Source organism: Phaethon aethereus, assembly GCF_964289735.1.
Source record: "Phaethon aethereus genome assembly, chromosome: 10".
NCBI lineage: Eukaryota > Metazoa > Chordata > Aves > Phaethontiformes > Phaethontidae > Phaethon > Phaethon aethereus.
In genome coordinates this window covers 24,351,592-24,364,982 of record NC_138586.1, presented here as the reverse complement: position 1 = coordinate 24,364,982, position 13,391 = coordinate 24,351,592, and the positions used below count along the sequence as shown (strand labels likewise).

At 54.9% G+C, this 13,391-nt stretch overlaps 1 protein-coding gene across 1 annotated transcript in view; it reads left to right on the top strand.

Moving 5' to 3' along the window:
- AR (androgen receptor) overlaps positions 1–3,687 on the top strand; it is a gene marked incomplete at both ends in the record, with an annotated part of 54,071 nt that extends 50,384 nt beyond the window's left edge. Inside the window, 4 exons of the mRNA XM_082004268.1 lie at positions 649–793; positions 1,688–1,818; positions 2,382–2,539; positions 3,532–3,687. Of these exons, the coding sequence (XP_081860394.1) occupies positions 649–793; positions 1,688–1,818; positions 2,382–2,539; positions 3,532–3,687 (590 nt within the window). The remainder of the gene's footprint in view (positions 1–648; positions 794–1,687; positions 1,819–2,381; positions 2,540–3,531) is intronic.
- Between the last annotated feature and the right edge of the window lie 9,704 nt (positions 3,688–13,391).

Genomic DNA, 13,391 nt, shown 5'->3' with positions numbered 1-13,391 from the left:
CTGGTAGTTGTGAATGTTTTGGAGTGGAGGTCCAGGTGTCGCGCCGTGGCTGCAGGGCATGTGGCGCAGTAAGACCGGGTCGGTCTGGGCGCCCAGTTAGCGCCGGAAAGGAGGGCTGCGGCAGCACGCGCCCGGCGCCGGGGACCTGCTCGGCACCTGTAGCTGGACCCGTTGTCCTGCGGGACCTTAGGAAGGCACTGAATCCCATCCTGCTGTGGCTTTTTTGTCCAGCCTGTTGCAGAACGATGCTTGTTCACCTCACTGGGTCTTGCAAAGCCTTCAAATGCAACTGGTGAAGGTCTTCGAGACCCCTGGGGGAAGATGTCGTTTCTTTCTGTCACTGCCTTCCTTTAAAATGCTTTGGTGCTCTTGCTTTTCCTTGTCCCCTCCCAGTGTCTGGGGATCCCCTTTCTCCCCTTCCAGTTGCAGTTTTGTGCTTGGGCTGTTTCTGGTGTCCTGGGGGGGCGTGAGCAGCCTGGTTGCTGACGCTGTGGCTGCGCGCTGCGTCCAGGGACGAGCTGAGGTTAGGCTGTGAACCGCCTTGTCGTAACAGGAGCTCTGCGGGAGAGCTGGGGTCTGCGCGGAAAGAGTCCTGCAGGCTGCGGGAAGCCAACAGTACATTGCAACATCCCTCTCATTTTTCAATAGGATTTCGCAACCTGCATGTGGATGACCAGATGTCAATAATCCAGTACTCTTGGATGGGCCTTATGGTTTTTGCTATGGGTTGGAGATCTTTCACCAACGTCAATTCCAGGATGCTTTACTTCGCTCCAGATTTGGTCTTCAATGAGTAAGTGCAAAATAACAACAATCTAATATTGTGCTCTGTCTGGGTCAGACTAGGCGAGAAACGAGAACAAGGAACTTGCTTTCCCATCCGTTTAGGAAGTGTACAGCTTGAGTGATCGTGCTTCCAGAGTTGACCAGCGAAGCACAGGGGGGCCCTGCTTTTCCCCTCTAATTGCTCTGCAGTGATCTCCAGGAGCAATAAGGAGAGTTGCAATGTCTCTCCTGGTCCTTCTTCCCTTTCCCGCAACCTTGCCTTGGGTTCAGCTTCCATCAGGGCAGCAGCAAGTGCTGGTGCTGGGTGTGAGGGGCCGGTCCGTACAGACCTGCTTTTTTTCTGCGGGATCTGAGTTCCTGTTTTCAGCTTGGTTGGTCAGCTGGAGCGAGCAGCAGCAGGAACAAACGTTTATTATAAGTTCCTGATGGGTTCTCTCTGATGTACCATCAGTTTGGAGTTGGGGAGGGTTTGTTGACACTAAGGTAGTCAGACTCTAAGGTAGGGTTTAAAAACGGTAGCCAAGCACAGCGGCAAGCAAAACCACAGCTGCTCTCCGAGAGCTCCGAGCTTAGCTCCGTGTCCCTCGTGGATAGCCACATTTGGCGAGTCATGGCAGTTGTTTTTCAGGAGGGCAGAGGGTCAGACAAGCCCTGCGAATCGCAGGTAGTCATCCGTTTCCAGACAAAGAGGATTACACACAGGAATTTTGGAAAACGTTCCTCTCCTGCGTGCAGGCCTGTTGCTGCACGCATCCCCCGAGACAGAGCTCAGGGACTTGGCAGCGGGGATGTGCCAGGCGAGGCTGGGCTTGCTGGGTCGCGCAGAGCGTATCCTCCCCCACACATCACACAGGCACCGCTGTCACCTCTTTGCCGTGCGTTACGCGTCTCGCCCTGCCAGGTACCGGATGCACAAATCCAGAATGTACAGCCAGTGTGTCAGGATGCGGCACCTCTCTCAGGAGTTCGGGTGGCTTCAGATCACACCCCAGGAGTTCCTCTGTATGAAGGCTCTGCTCTTCTTCAGTATTAGTAAGTACTCGCATCCTCTCCTCAACAGATCTCCGGTTGCTCTGTGCTGTGTCGCCCCAGAGGTATCTGGTGCTTTCCCTGTGCATGTGCACGTGCTCATGCTTCCCAAGGGATGGCTTTAGATGTTCTCCTCTCTGCTTCAACCTGAGCTGCTCAGAGACAGCGAGCTGCCAAGCATCAGGGTGCCACCACCCCGCCCCGCTGCAGCAAGCCCATCCCACCTCTGCACAGCACGGCATTCCTCCCGTGTAGCTCCTGCAGGAGGTTGCTCCCCAGCCCAGCTGCTGCCATCATGGGGACCTCTGAGCATCAGCTGCTGAGCAGGAAAATAGCGCTGCAGTTTGTTACCTTGCCTCTCTTTTTTAACGAGTGCGGAACAAGGGTCCTTGGGTTAGCAGTAGTGCAACAAGCGGATCGGAGCGGGGGCCATAGCGGAAGCAGGGCCGGTGGGTAGGTCTTTCCTGTTAGGTCTGCACTGACCACTCCTTCAGCCTTCCTCTTGCTCTTTTGTTCTCCCCGCTTTTTGGGCAACTCTTACTCTTTCCTTCTCATGTTCCATCCAGTTCCAGTGGATGGCCTGAAGAACCAGAAGCTCTTTGATGAACTTCGAATGAATTACATTAAGGAACTTGACCGTATCATCGCGTGCAAGAGGAAGAACCCTACCTCCTGCTCTCGGCGGTTTTACCAGCTCACCAAGGTCCTGGACTCCGTGCATCCTGTAAGAGAGGACAGTGAAATGTCGGTCTATACACATAAGAAATGATACACGAAATCAACTTTTTAGAGTGAGAATGATCATTTGCTGGAACAACCTCCACAGGGTCATGGTGGTCCCCATCACTGGAGGTTTTCAAGATGCAATTGGACAGGGCACTAGGTAGTCTCATCCAGGCTCCTTTTCCCAGGGAAGGTTGGACCGGGTGACCTTTCAAGGTCCCTTCCAACCTGGGCTGTTTGATGATGCTGTGATTCTTTGTGGTCTGTTTTTTCACTCTTGGCACACCTTTGCAGGGACAGTATTGCAGTGTGCTCCCAGATTAAGCGACAGAGAAAAGACAGACACTACCGAGGGAGTGAAGGTTGTCTGTGTCGGTCACTCCCTGCAGTAACCACTCTTGTGCTTGGGTTTATGGGCTTCCTTTTCTAGCAATGAAAAGCTCTTTGTAGACGATACTTTTCCATCGTCAGCCTAGCAGAACAGCTCAAAATCTGAGTGCCCCCAGTGAATCTTCTCTGATTACAGCAGTGAAAACAAATTCTCTATTTGTGACTTAAAAGTTGTACTGGTGAAATGTGAGTCAGACCTTTCCTCTTCCCTGGGGCTCAGCTCCATGCCCGTACAGTTACATGTTTACAAGCAAAAAATAATTCTTAATAAGTGACAGCAACCGCATCTGCACACAGTAAGCCATGTTTCTGCAGGAGTAAGAAAGTGCCATTTTTATACATCCCCGTTTTTGCGGGACTCGGTAATGCCCGAGTGTGAAGAACCATGGCAAAATACGCTACATGCTCCCAGGCTGCGTGGTTCCCGCACTCATCCTGGGGATGCGTGCCTGTATCTGCTAGCTGCTGGCCAGAGGGCAAAGCAGGTCCCACTGCAGCAAGGTCCAGCCCTGACCTGCTCTGCCTGCTGACGGCTGCTCGGTGTCTTCCCAGGGCATCGCTGAGCGGGGACTTCTCGTTTAACAAACTATCTTCCTTTTCCAGATTGCCAAGGATCTGCATCAGTTTACGTTTGACCTCTTAATTAAGGCACATATGGTGAGCGTGGACTACCCTGAAATGATGGCCGAGATCATCTCTGTGCAGGTTCCCAAGATCCTGTCTGGAAAAGTCAAGCCTATCTACTTCCACGCACAGTGACCTTCCAGAGGGACCTCCCCGTTCTGCCGTCCCCATTTCAGCCATCTCCTGCCTGTTATTTCTGCACTACTGTACTGCAGTGCCTTGGGGAGCCCCCTCTGCAGAGGCCGAGAAGACGGACAGTAACAGACCTGCTGGGCTTCCCGAGATTTCTGTTTTTCCTGAGGGACCTCTGAACTGCAGGGGACTGTGGCATGGTGGCAGCGGCACCACGTCTGCACTCTCTTCTTTGTCTGTTTTCCACAGCGACTTTTAGTGGCCCAGGGCCACGAGAGATGGGGAGAAATGCCAGCAGGTTTTGGGTTTGGGTTTTTTTTTTAAAAACAGAACAAGGCAAGAAGCAGGTCGAACCTATAAGTTTGGGTGTGGGTTACTCTACTGGCCTCCTTTGGGACTTTTTATTTGCATTATGGTGCTGGGAAGCAGATGAGTTAAAATAATGCAGTAGAGAAACAGAGAAGAGTTGGGGGGCGAGATGAATTTGCATCCTGATGAATTTAGAGGACCTGCCGCTGGGTCATAGAGTGGCCGTGCAGCCGCCGGGGGCTCTGCTCCGGACAGCACACCGCTGCCGCCTGCGGCCCCGCAGCCCTGCCTGCGCAGCGTGTTGGCTGATGGAGCGTTACGGGGCTGTCAGCAAAAGGGCTGGAGGAGGAGGAGGAGGGGGCGACCTGTGGAAGTCCCCAGAGGTGGCGGACGGCTGTTGTTTTCCACTTGGAACGTTTTTCCTGCAGCTGGTCAAGCTGGATCTCGGTCTGCCCTGCGGAGGCCCGGGTGCTCAACAGTCTCATTGCCGTCCTCGACAGCTGCTGCTCCTCCGACACAGCCGTACCCACCTCCACAAGTGCCTGACATCTTCGGACCTCGCGCTCTCCCCTCCTCCTGTGGGCACCTGAAGCCCCCTGCCCAGCCCCTCACCAGCTCTGCACCCGCTGGGTTTCCAGCTATGCTACTTACTGTCCCGTTGTCCCAGCTACTCTTTCTGACGCCAGTAGACAAGCGTCCCGGGAGCAAAGCGGCGGGGCTGGGATCTGCGGGGCACGCGGGGCCCCGGGTCTCCCTGCGCCCGGGCTGATGCAGCACGTGCTGCAGCTCCGCCGCGAGGACGCGTCACGGCACCCTGGCTAACGGGGGCACGCGGTCCGCAGCCAGCAAGCAGCACGGGCTGGTGTGTCTGCAGCTGCTGGCGGCTCCCAGCAGTCAGGACTGTCTGAGAAAGGCAGGCTTGGTTTGTCAGGCATAAGCGTTGGCTTGACTGCGTTTCACACCTCAAGTTGCGAAGGAAACACAGGCCCTGCCCCGTGCCTGTATTCAGATTTGTTTATTTGGTGGGCTCCGCTTCCCCCGAAGTGGCCAAGCCTGCGTTCCCTGCGGTGTTTCAGTTTCCCCCCTTCCCGCACAGCCGTGAGCCCACCGAAGCCGCCCGGTCAGACCTGGCCGGGGGTGTCGGCGAGCACGGCACGTACAGGCGCTTGCTGGGGTGATAGTTCTCGTGGGGGCTGCCACACGGTCTGGCTTCACCGACGGACGTCTGTGGGGGGTCCTTGTGCCGGCGCAGGCAAACAGCGAGCCCGTGCCTTGCCGCACACGGTTTGTTGGCGGCTGGTGGTTTCACCGCTGCAGTATGCACCGGTGTGGTCCTCTGGCACAGAGATGCCGCAAGCACGAAGCAAACTCCGGAGTCTGGAGAGGTGAACCTGGTCAGATGAGGGCGTTGCGTCACGCTGCGTTCTCCCTGCGTAATACCAGCTACTTCTGTTTGTCACATGTCTCTAAAAGCAAGGGGAGTGGGGTTCAGGCCGCTTGACGGCCACATACGTGTCGTGCAGAAAGCAGCGCTAATGCTCCTGCAGCTTGGACCCTTCATGAGCTGAGCGTCGCCGTCAGCTCTTCAGGCAAGTGCCCTCGCGGTACGTCTGGGTTCTTTGCAAACTCTCAGTAAGAACAAGCACTTAATTTTCCTGATACTTTTCAATCATGCTATGGGATTTTCCTTAAGGGAAGGGGTAGGGAAAGAAAACCCAAAACTATTGGGGTGGACAATCTCTCCATACCGTGATTTGTAGTGGGTTTTCCTCCCCTGCTAGATACAGCTCTGACTGTGCTCTTCCTCCTGAAATCCCTTCATGTAGGTGGCAACAGAACCTGTAGATAACCATCCTGAATGCCAGCCAACAGGCAGTGTTCTCAATAGCTTTTCCTATTTTAGAGGGCTGCAAGCATTTTAAATGCTGATGTAATCTGCTAATATTTGCAAATGAACCAGTAAAAAAAAAATCCTGCTGGTGCATTCCTCTCTTCTTGAACATTTTCTGGCTGTCAACAGAAGAATACAGTGAATAACCGGGCTGGGAATGCCCTGATCTCTGTCATCATGAGGAGGGTGTTACCAGCAATCTGAATAGCTCCTTCGGAGAGCTTTGTATTTTGCACAAGCTCATGTCAGTGAAGTTTTCATTAGCTAGTGAGAGTGGAGGTATCCTGCTTGGCACTGTTCTGCTGGGAGACTGGGAAGAAGTCAGCAGGGATTTGCGTGCGCTGATGTGCTGGTGGAAGCGTAGCGCGAATGAACGCCGGATTAGCAGGGGACGCTGGCTGCGCCGCCGGCCAGGTGCGTGCAGCCGGCGCGCGTGAAGCCTCTCCGGCTGCGTGTGCTTTAAGAAGGGAGCAGGAGCACAGCGAGTACCCCCCGCCGCTGGGGTGGGGGGGCAGCCCCGACACCTTTTCGACAGGCTCCCCAGAGCCCCTGTGCTCTCGGATGGGGCACTGGGGGTGTGTTCTCTGTCTCTCTGGCATCGGAGTAAACTTCGGCAACTTTTTTATTCGTAAGTTGACTTTTTATGATACTATTAGAGGGATGACTGGAGGACGAGGGAACCAGGATCGCTAGCACCCGTGTGGGTATTCGCTGGGGAGAGTTTAACACCGTTTCCTTGTTTATTTTCATGGGCTGCTGCAGGAACTGGGGGAAAAAAGAGGCTTGAGAAATACCAAAGTCCAGGTCCTGCCATATATCTTTGTATTCTGTGTTTTCTTCTGTGTTTTCTTGTCTGCTTTTGCTTTAATAAAGCAGAGAGAATTTTACCATCTTCACAGTCTTGTAGAAGCTGTCTCTGAGGCCGAGCCCCAAGAGGGGGGCCCCCTCGGCGTCGCCGACGCGCGCAGCCAGGGAGCAGACCGCGTCCCCCTGCGGTTTCACTGGCTCTGCTCTGGTTTATGCAGGAAGCGTGTGGGCTTTTATGCTGGCTTGGTCTGGGTCGCGGCTCAGGCTGTCAGCTCCCGCCGAAGGCAGCAGGTGGAAGACGAGGAACACGCGCACTGGCACCAGCCCGGGAGCAGCTTTTTTGCACGGCAAGGTACCATTTCATGAGGTGGAGGGTGCGAGACGAGGTTGCCCTTAGCTAGCGCAGGAGGAACTCTTCCTCCCTCCTCTGTAATGCCAGAAGAAGTGAGCCAGGTGACGCGGTGCAGCTGCCTGCCCAGGCGGGTGGCATTCCCGGCGTTCCTCCTCCCACCTTCGCCCACCTTCGCCCAAGCAGGCTCCCGCCAGCCCCGTCCGCGGTCAGCAGGAGCTTCGCTAGCGGCTCTCGGCTGGGAGAGACTGCGTGAATGTTTCTGGAGAGCCTGGCAGCATCTGAACACCGTTCCCATCGGAGTCAAAAGGCCCTTTTGTGCTTGGCTTCAGGAAAAATGGAATTGAGCCAGAGCCGTGAGCGCCGCGCAGCGACATCGATACCAAGCGAGTCGGCCCTGTGGAGGGGAGGCAGGACATCGCCGCTGTTACCACCATGTGCTGGTTTCACACTTGCGGCTCTAGCCACTGCGGAGCCGGTGGGGCTGTCGTCGCGCTCCGGAGGGATGCCGGGGTGCTACCCAAGACGTCGCCCGCCTCACGGCCAGGGCGGCCGGCAGCGCCGCTGGAAGAGCTGGCGTCCCTGGAGTGTCGCCTGCCAGCGCAGGCCGTGCCTGCAGCTCCCCGCCGCCGCCGGCTGCCGCCCCGCTTGCTGAGCTCCTCCCTCGGTGTTGCAATAACATAATACATGTGAAACACATATAGAGACATAGAAAAGAAAAGGCACGGCCCATTTTATATTGCTAAAGATATCTATTTAATGTAATGCTTTAAGAGAGTTTCTTTTCTGATTGCACACTGACTGCGATTAAATATTCTTCCGGAGACGAGTCAGTATGTGCCAATATTAATAGAAACTTCCAATTTAGTATTTTTTTCTGGTTAGGTACTGCCCCATTTTCAAAGGTCCATCCTTTCACGGCATGAATGGAGCACACGCTGGCATAGTCTGGTGTCGGCATCTGCTTCTCCAGCTTTCCTGTAGTTGATTCTGGTTAGACAGGGATAGTATTTGCACTTGGGGGACAACGCAGCGTCCTTTATTTCTGCCCTCTTTGCACAAAGTGTCCTTGCACTTTCGGGCAGAATCCTGGAATTGTAGAGCGGTAGCTGTTTTCTAACTGTTTCGAAGTAGACTTTTAGAGGCACAGAAACCCTTCCCTCTACCGTACCGACTGGCCGAGTCGCACTCCGCACCGTTGCGTCCTGGTGCCCGCTACCGGAGTGCCTGGAGACCGGCAGCCGCGCGAGGTGCCGCGTGGCAGCGGGACAGGCAGCGGTTCCGGCGCGGCAGGGATGGAAACCTGCCGCGGCCCAGCTGCATGGGGGGATGGCGCGGCTCTGGAGGGGACGGGCGCGGGCCGCAGCCCTCCGCGCCCACCCGCGCTCGCTCGGCTGCTCCCAGGCAGCGCGGAGGGACTTTCGCTCGTTCCCTTCTGAAGCGGAAGGGGCAACTGCCCTTGTGATTCAGAAAGTAAATCTCTGCACCACACCTAAAACCACAGCAAATTTATAATAAGCTGCTCTCTGTGCCGGGTATTCTGTGTTCTGTGGCAATTTAATGCTGTTTTTACTTGTTAACATGCCTCTGTAATGAAAAGAGTTCTCTGTATTGATACATTTTATTTTCTTTGTAATAAGCCAAAAAGCTCATTGCTGGTGCCTTTTTGCCTGGGGAGGACTCCCAGCCCACAGCTGTAGTCATGGGGGTAACGAAGCGTAACATCTCCGCAGTTGCTCGTTTCCCTGCCGCCGCGTGCGGTCGGGAAGCAAACGTCCCAGGAGCGCCAGGAGAGCCAGCAGCCTGCGGAACGGGCAGAGGACGTCCGGGTACAGCAACGCCGTTATTTCCCCGGGCCCGGTTCCAAGGCGAGCGGTTCCAGGGCGAGGGCTAAGCTTTCGGCTTCCTGCGCGTGGCGTGGACGAGGCCTTTGCCCTGTCTTGGTGGGACTTTGCTGCCATGCTGCGAACCTTCATCCTGTGCGAGACGCGCAGCGAGGTTAGAGCATACACACACCGTGTTATTACGGCTGCGATTGTATTACGGGTGCGACACTGTGGTCTTTTTCAGTCACCGTTCAGAAATGGCAGTGTTTTGCCTAAATTAATAGCATCTGAGGCCAAATTCTGCTTCTAGAGAAGGATGTTAGGATTGTTGTCACTGCCTTTTTTTTTTTTTTTTTTAATTGGAACCGTGATCTGGCCCTGAATACATTGAATAAGGAAAATAGAGACCTGCAATGTCACAACGCCATCGAGACTGGAGGGCAGTGACACCCGCTGCCTTGGCCCGCGAGATGCGGTGGAGGATGCCCAGGAGACGACCGTGACTCGGAAGTCACCGTACGGGACTGAAGGACATTTATTCTCATTACCAAAAAGAGAAGCCTGTCTGGCATCTAGGGTAAAGACAAAAAAAATGCTAGGGGAAAGGAAAATGCTCACGTGACTGTTTGAGTCCATGCTTGGGTCCCATGCGAGCACTCGGCCTGTGCTGTGCCACAGGGCAGACCGTCACACTTGGTGTTCAGCTCTTTTTGTAATCTTAAAGTCTGCTGTTGTTCTAAGTACAATAAAGACAGAATCTCGTTTGTTGGAACACTGCTCTATGCGTGTATTTGGCTTTTGTTTCAGTTACGTGCATGAAAAACGTTACCTGGTGTGACGAATATTAGCTATTGAAGATGCCAGGAGTAAGTAAGTAAGTGGGTCATTTTCCAGTGGACAGGGCTGTATGTTGGGTCATTCATAGGGTCATTTGTCACAGTCAGATTTTGCTATTAATCACATGCCTGAACTGTTAATTCATTTACACATCAATTGACTAATCCTTTCATATATGCCTCTTTGGATCTTTTAAATTGAATTTCATTTGATTAATGTATTTCTCAAAGCAAGGCGCTAATAAAGGCCAGTGTCCTCCTCCTTTTGTTGTTGATTTTGGTATCTTTGGGAGCAGTTGTAAACCCGTTCTGCTGGGACTTCGTTATAAAATTGACCTACGCTCTCCGAGGAATAAAAAACACTGCTTATCAGCCCCCTTTTGTAATTCAAGGCACAGATGTGAATACTGCACAGGGTGAAGATTCTGTTCACTGTGAGACAAACCACAGAGCTTTGGAAAAAAATACTACCTCATCAGTCCACAAATAGCTGGCAGCGCCTGGTGTGCAGCTGCACAGCAGCGGGACGTGTACCAGTGCCCCGCAAGCTGAAAGCACCATGTACTTGGTGCAAACAGCCTCGCCCGTGGAGCAGCATCATCTGCAGTCGTCTGCAGGGAATCTGGTCCTGTCCCTCTTATTTGAGTCACAGTTAAAAATTAGCGTCTTGTTTTCAAAATTCGCCGTTCATCGACATGGAAAAGCCCAGTGCTGTTCAGATACCCATCACCACGTCAGCCCCAGTATCCCCGGTCAGACTTGGCCACCAGCGTCCCCCGGGGCATTTGGGAGCTGCCGGTCCAATGAGTCGTGGGGTGATGGACCCAGGCCTTCACGTGGCTATGCACCTCCCGGTCCTACGCCGGCCCCCGGCGGCCTCGTGGGCTCCGGCCTCGTGTGGCTTGCACAGCGTTGGCCGCGGTGAGGACGGTAAGGACATCAGCCTGGAGGGCTGCAGAGGACGGGGTCTGGCCAAAAGGGCAAAGTCGCCTGAACGAGTTCTGCTCCGTTCCGCTCCAGCCACTTCTGCTGCAGATCGTGCACCCGTCCACTGCGACGCTCACCACGACCCACAAACTACATCGAAATCGCCGATGCCCCGACTGCGTCCCACAGCGGGTGGGGTGGGGGCGCGGCCTCCGGGGGAGAGACATGCTCGTGCCAAGCGCCGTCCTTGGCAGTGGTCACACTCTGGAGCAGAAACCCACTTAATATCCACAACGAGCATCCAGTTTAGAAAAAGCAACGCTTTTCAGCAGGGAGGAGGGCTTGCTGGGAGGGCTGGGGGGGGCTGCAGGCCCCACCTCATGCTGCCGGGTGCGTTTTTCCGTGGGTCCCTGCAGACGCCTGGCCCTCGCAGCCCCGGCCCAGGCTGGCCACGCGGGCGCTCTCTGGACCTTTGCACTAACGAACGCCGCTGGGACCTTTTTCTGAAAGACTCCGTCAGCCAGGAGCAGGGTGGCGGGGCTGTGGCAGCCCGTGGGGCAGAGCAGCCTGTGCCTGGCCGGGCACCCGTCGCTGCAGGGTGGGCTCCAACAGCAGGACCCAAGTGAGGAATCGATCTTGCTCTTTTTCTCTTTTTTTTTTTTCCTGGAAACATCTCATGTCAAGCAGCCCTAAAATGGCTCCGTGCTTTAAAGCAGTTTCCTTGCCTTTGTCCTTCAAACAGCCAGTGGGAAATTTTTTAAACAGAAAAACCATTCCATTTGCTAAAACAATAACGAGCTGCTTTAAGCACACATTTCGGCAGCGGTTTACCTCCCCGGGGGCCCTGGCAGCGCTGCGCACGCTGACGCAGCTGCGCTGGCAACCGTCTCCCTGTGTGGCTTCCAGCTGTATCTGGGCTGCCGTGGGCCGGGGTGCACCAGACCACGCCAGTGGAGGGAGACGCTCGGCAGGTGGGATTATTTCGGGGGTGTGGATGGACCCCAGTCAGCAGCACGGCCCCAACCCACCCCAAGTCTGGGGCTCCCCGCACCCTGCTTGGCCACCGTCCCCAGCGGGACCCCCCACGCTGCCGAAGCCCCGTGTCGGCGGGCGCTCCCCGGCTCCTCCCCCAGCCGCGGCCCAGGCAGCTCCTCTGTCCCCCTCGCCGAGCCGGGCTCGGCTCCCTGGGGAGTGCAGGACACGTGCGGGGCGAGCGGTGCAGGTGCTGCGCCATGCCCGCAGAGGGGCTTGTGCCTGCGCACGCGGCCCGGCCACGCGTGCGTCCTGCCGCCGCATCGCACTAAGGGGTCAGAATCCGGCCGTTGAACCGTGACTGACGGTGTCGTACAGCACTTCTTTATCTCAGTCAAAGAACAGAAAGGGGACCAGGAGCCACCGGGACACCAGCGCCCCATAGGTGACACCGCAGCGTCCCGTGGGTCTGACGCTGCCTATGGACTGTTGGAACGAAGCAATTGCAGGCAATGGCCCCGGACTGCCATTTATACAAACCCCGGTGGTAAAGGACTCCCAGCTGTGAGAAGCTGCGTGGGAGGGTGTGCCGCAGGCCACAGGGCCTGGTAATGCGCAAATTGTTTGTTTGTTATGCAAGTCCTTTAAACTGAGTTTAGTTTCTCCAATTTCTATAACATACATTTTTGCAACTGCCTCCGGGTCAGACTAGTTAAAACTCCAGGCTTCACCTGGAGCCCGCAGAGAGAGCCTGGCTGCCGCCAGCCCGCCGAGCCCCGCGGGTACCCGGGCCGCGTTCAGCGCTGCGGCGGAGCCCCCGGCGCAGCCCCGGGAGCGCCCGAGCCCCGGGCGAAGGGGGGGACGGGCTCACGCGGCTCGCTGCTCCTCGTGCCCGGCGCAGCAGTTTGCCCAGCCCGGCCCTGGGTGGGTGAAGGGCTATATTTCTCCCAGCCTCCGTGGGAACGATGACGTTTCATATATGATTTCAAGAATCTTCCGGAATTCTGCCTTTTAGGAGCTCTCTCACAGACTCCAATAGAGGCTGTGAAAGCACGTCTTCCATAAGCTTCTGAAAATACAAGGAAAATAAAAAACATCGCAGCTTCTACTGGTTCAAAGCATCTCCTGATTTTTTAAGCCAATAGCAGGATTTTTTTGGTGGCCCGACTCTTGATTAATGGATGTATAGGCCAAGCAATGCTCCTGACGGTCGCCAAGAAAACGTCCAGTGTAGAAAGCTGGTCCTAAATCAGAGCATTCAGCTGGTTAATTGTCCAGCGAGTTGGGCCAGAGAGAATTACGGAGCTTAAACCTAAGACTCTGATCTTGCAAGAAGTCCTGCGTGGGTGGATTCCTGCGCCTCTGTGGGTCTCTGCGCGGCACATAAATTTAAGCTGTCAGTGATCCACTAAGTACATTTCAATTCTAAATTTATCATATAGATGTGTCTACTGGAGCGTGCCTTTAACCTCTCCAAATTCTTCCTCTGGGAAGTCCTCACTGAGGCTCCAGCTTTGAAACTTTTTGTTTTGATATCTTTTCTCTGTATAAAAACCTACAAGGTTTTACTTATGCTGGAAAATATTTTTCTTGCTCAGATGAAATCAAAACGCTTTCCTTAAGAAAGCGAACCACGCACCTGTGGGCTGGGACACCAGAATTGTTGGGATAAGCGCCTCTGTGCTCATTCCAATCTGCAATCATTTACTGCAAGGGCTAACAGGAAAAGAAAACTGGTTCTTTCCCCCAAACGCTGTTGTTTTGAAAGCACCTATCCCTGGAAAAATTAC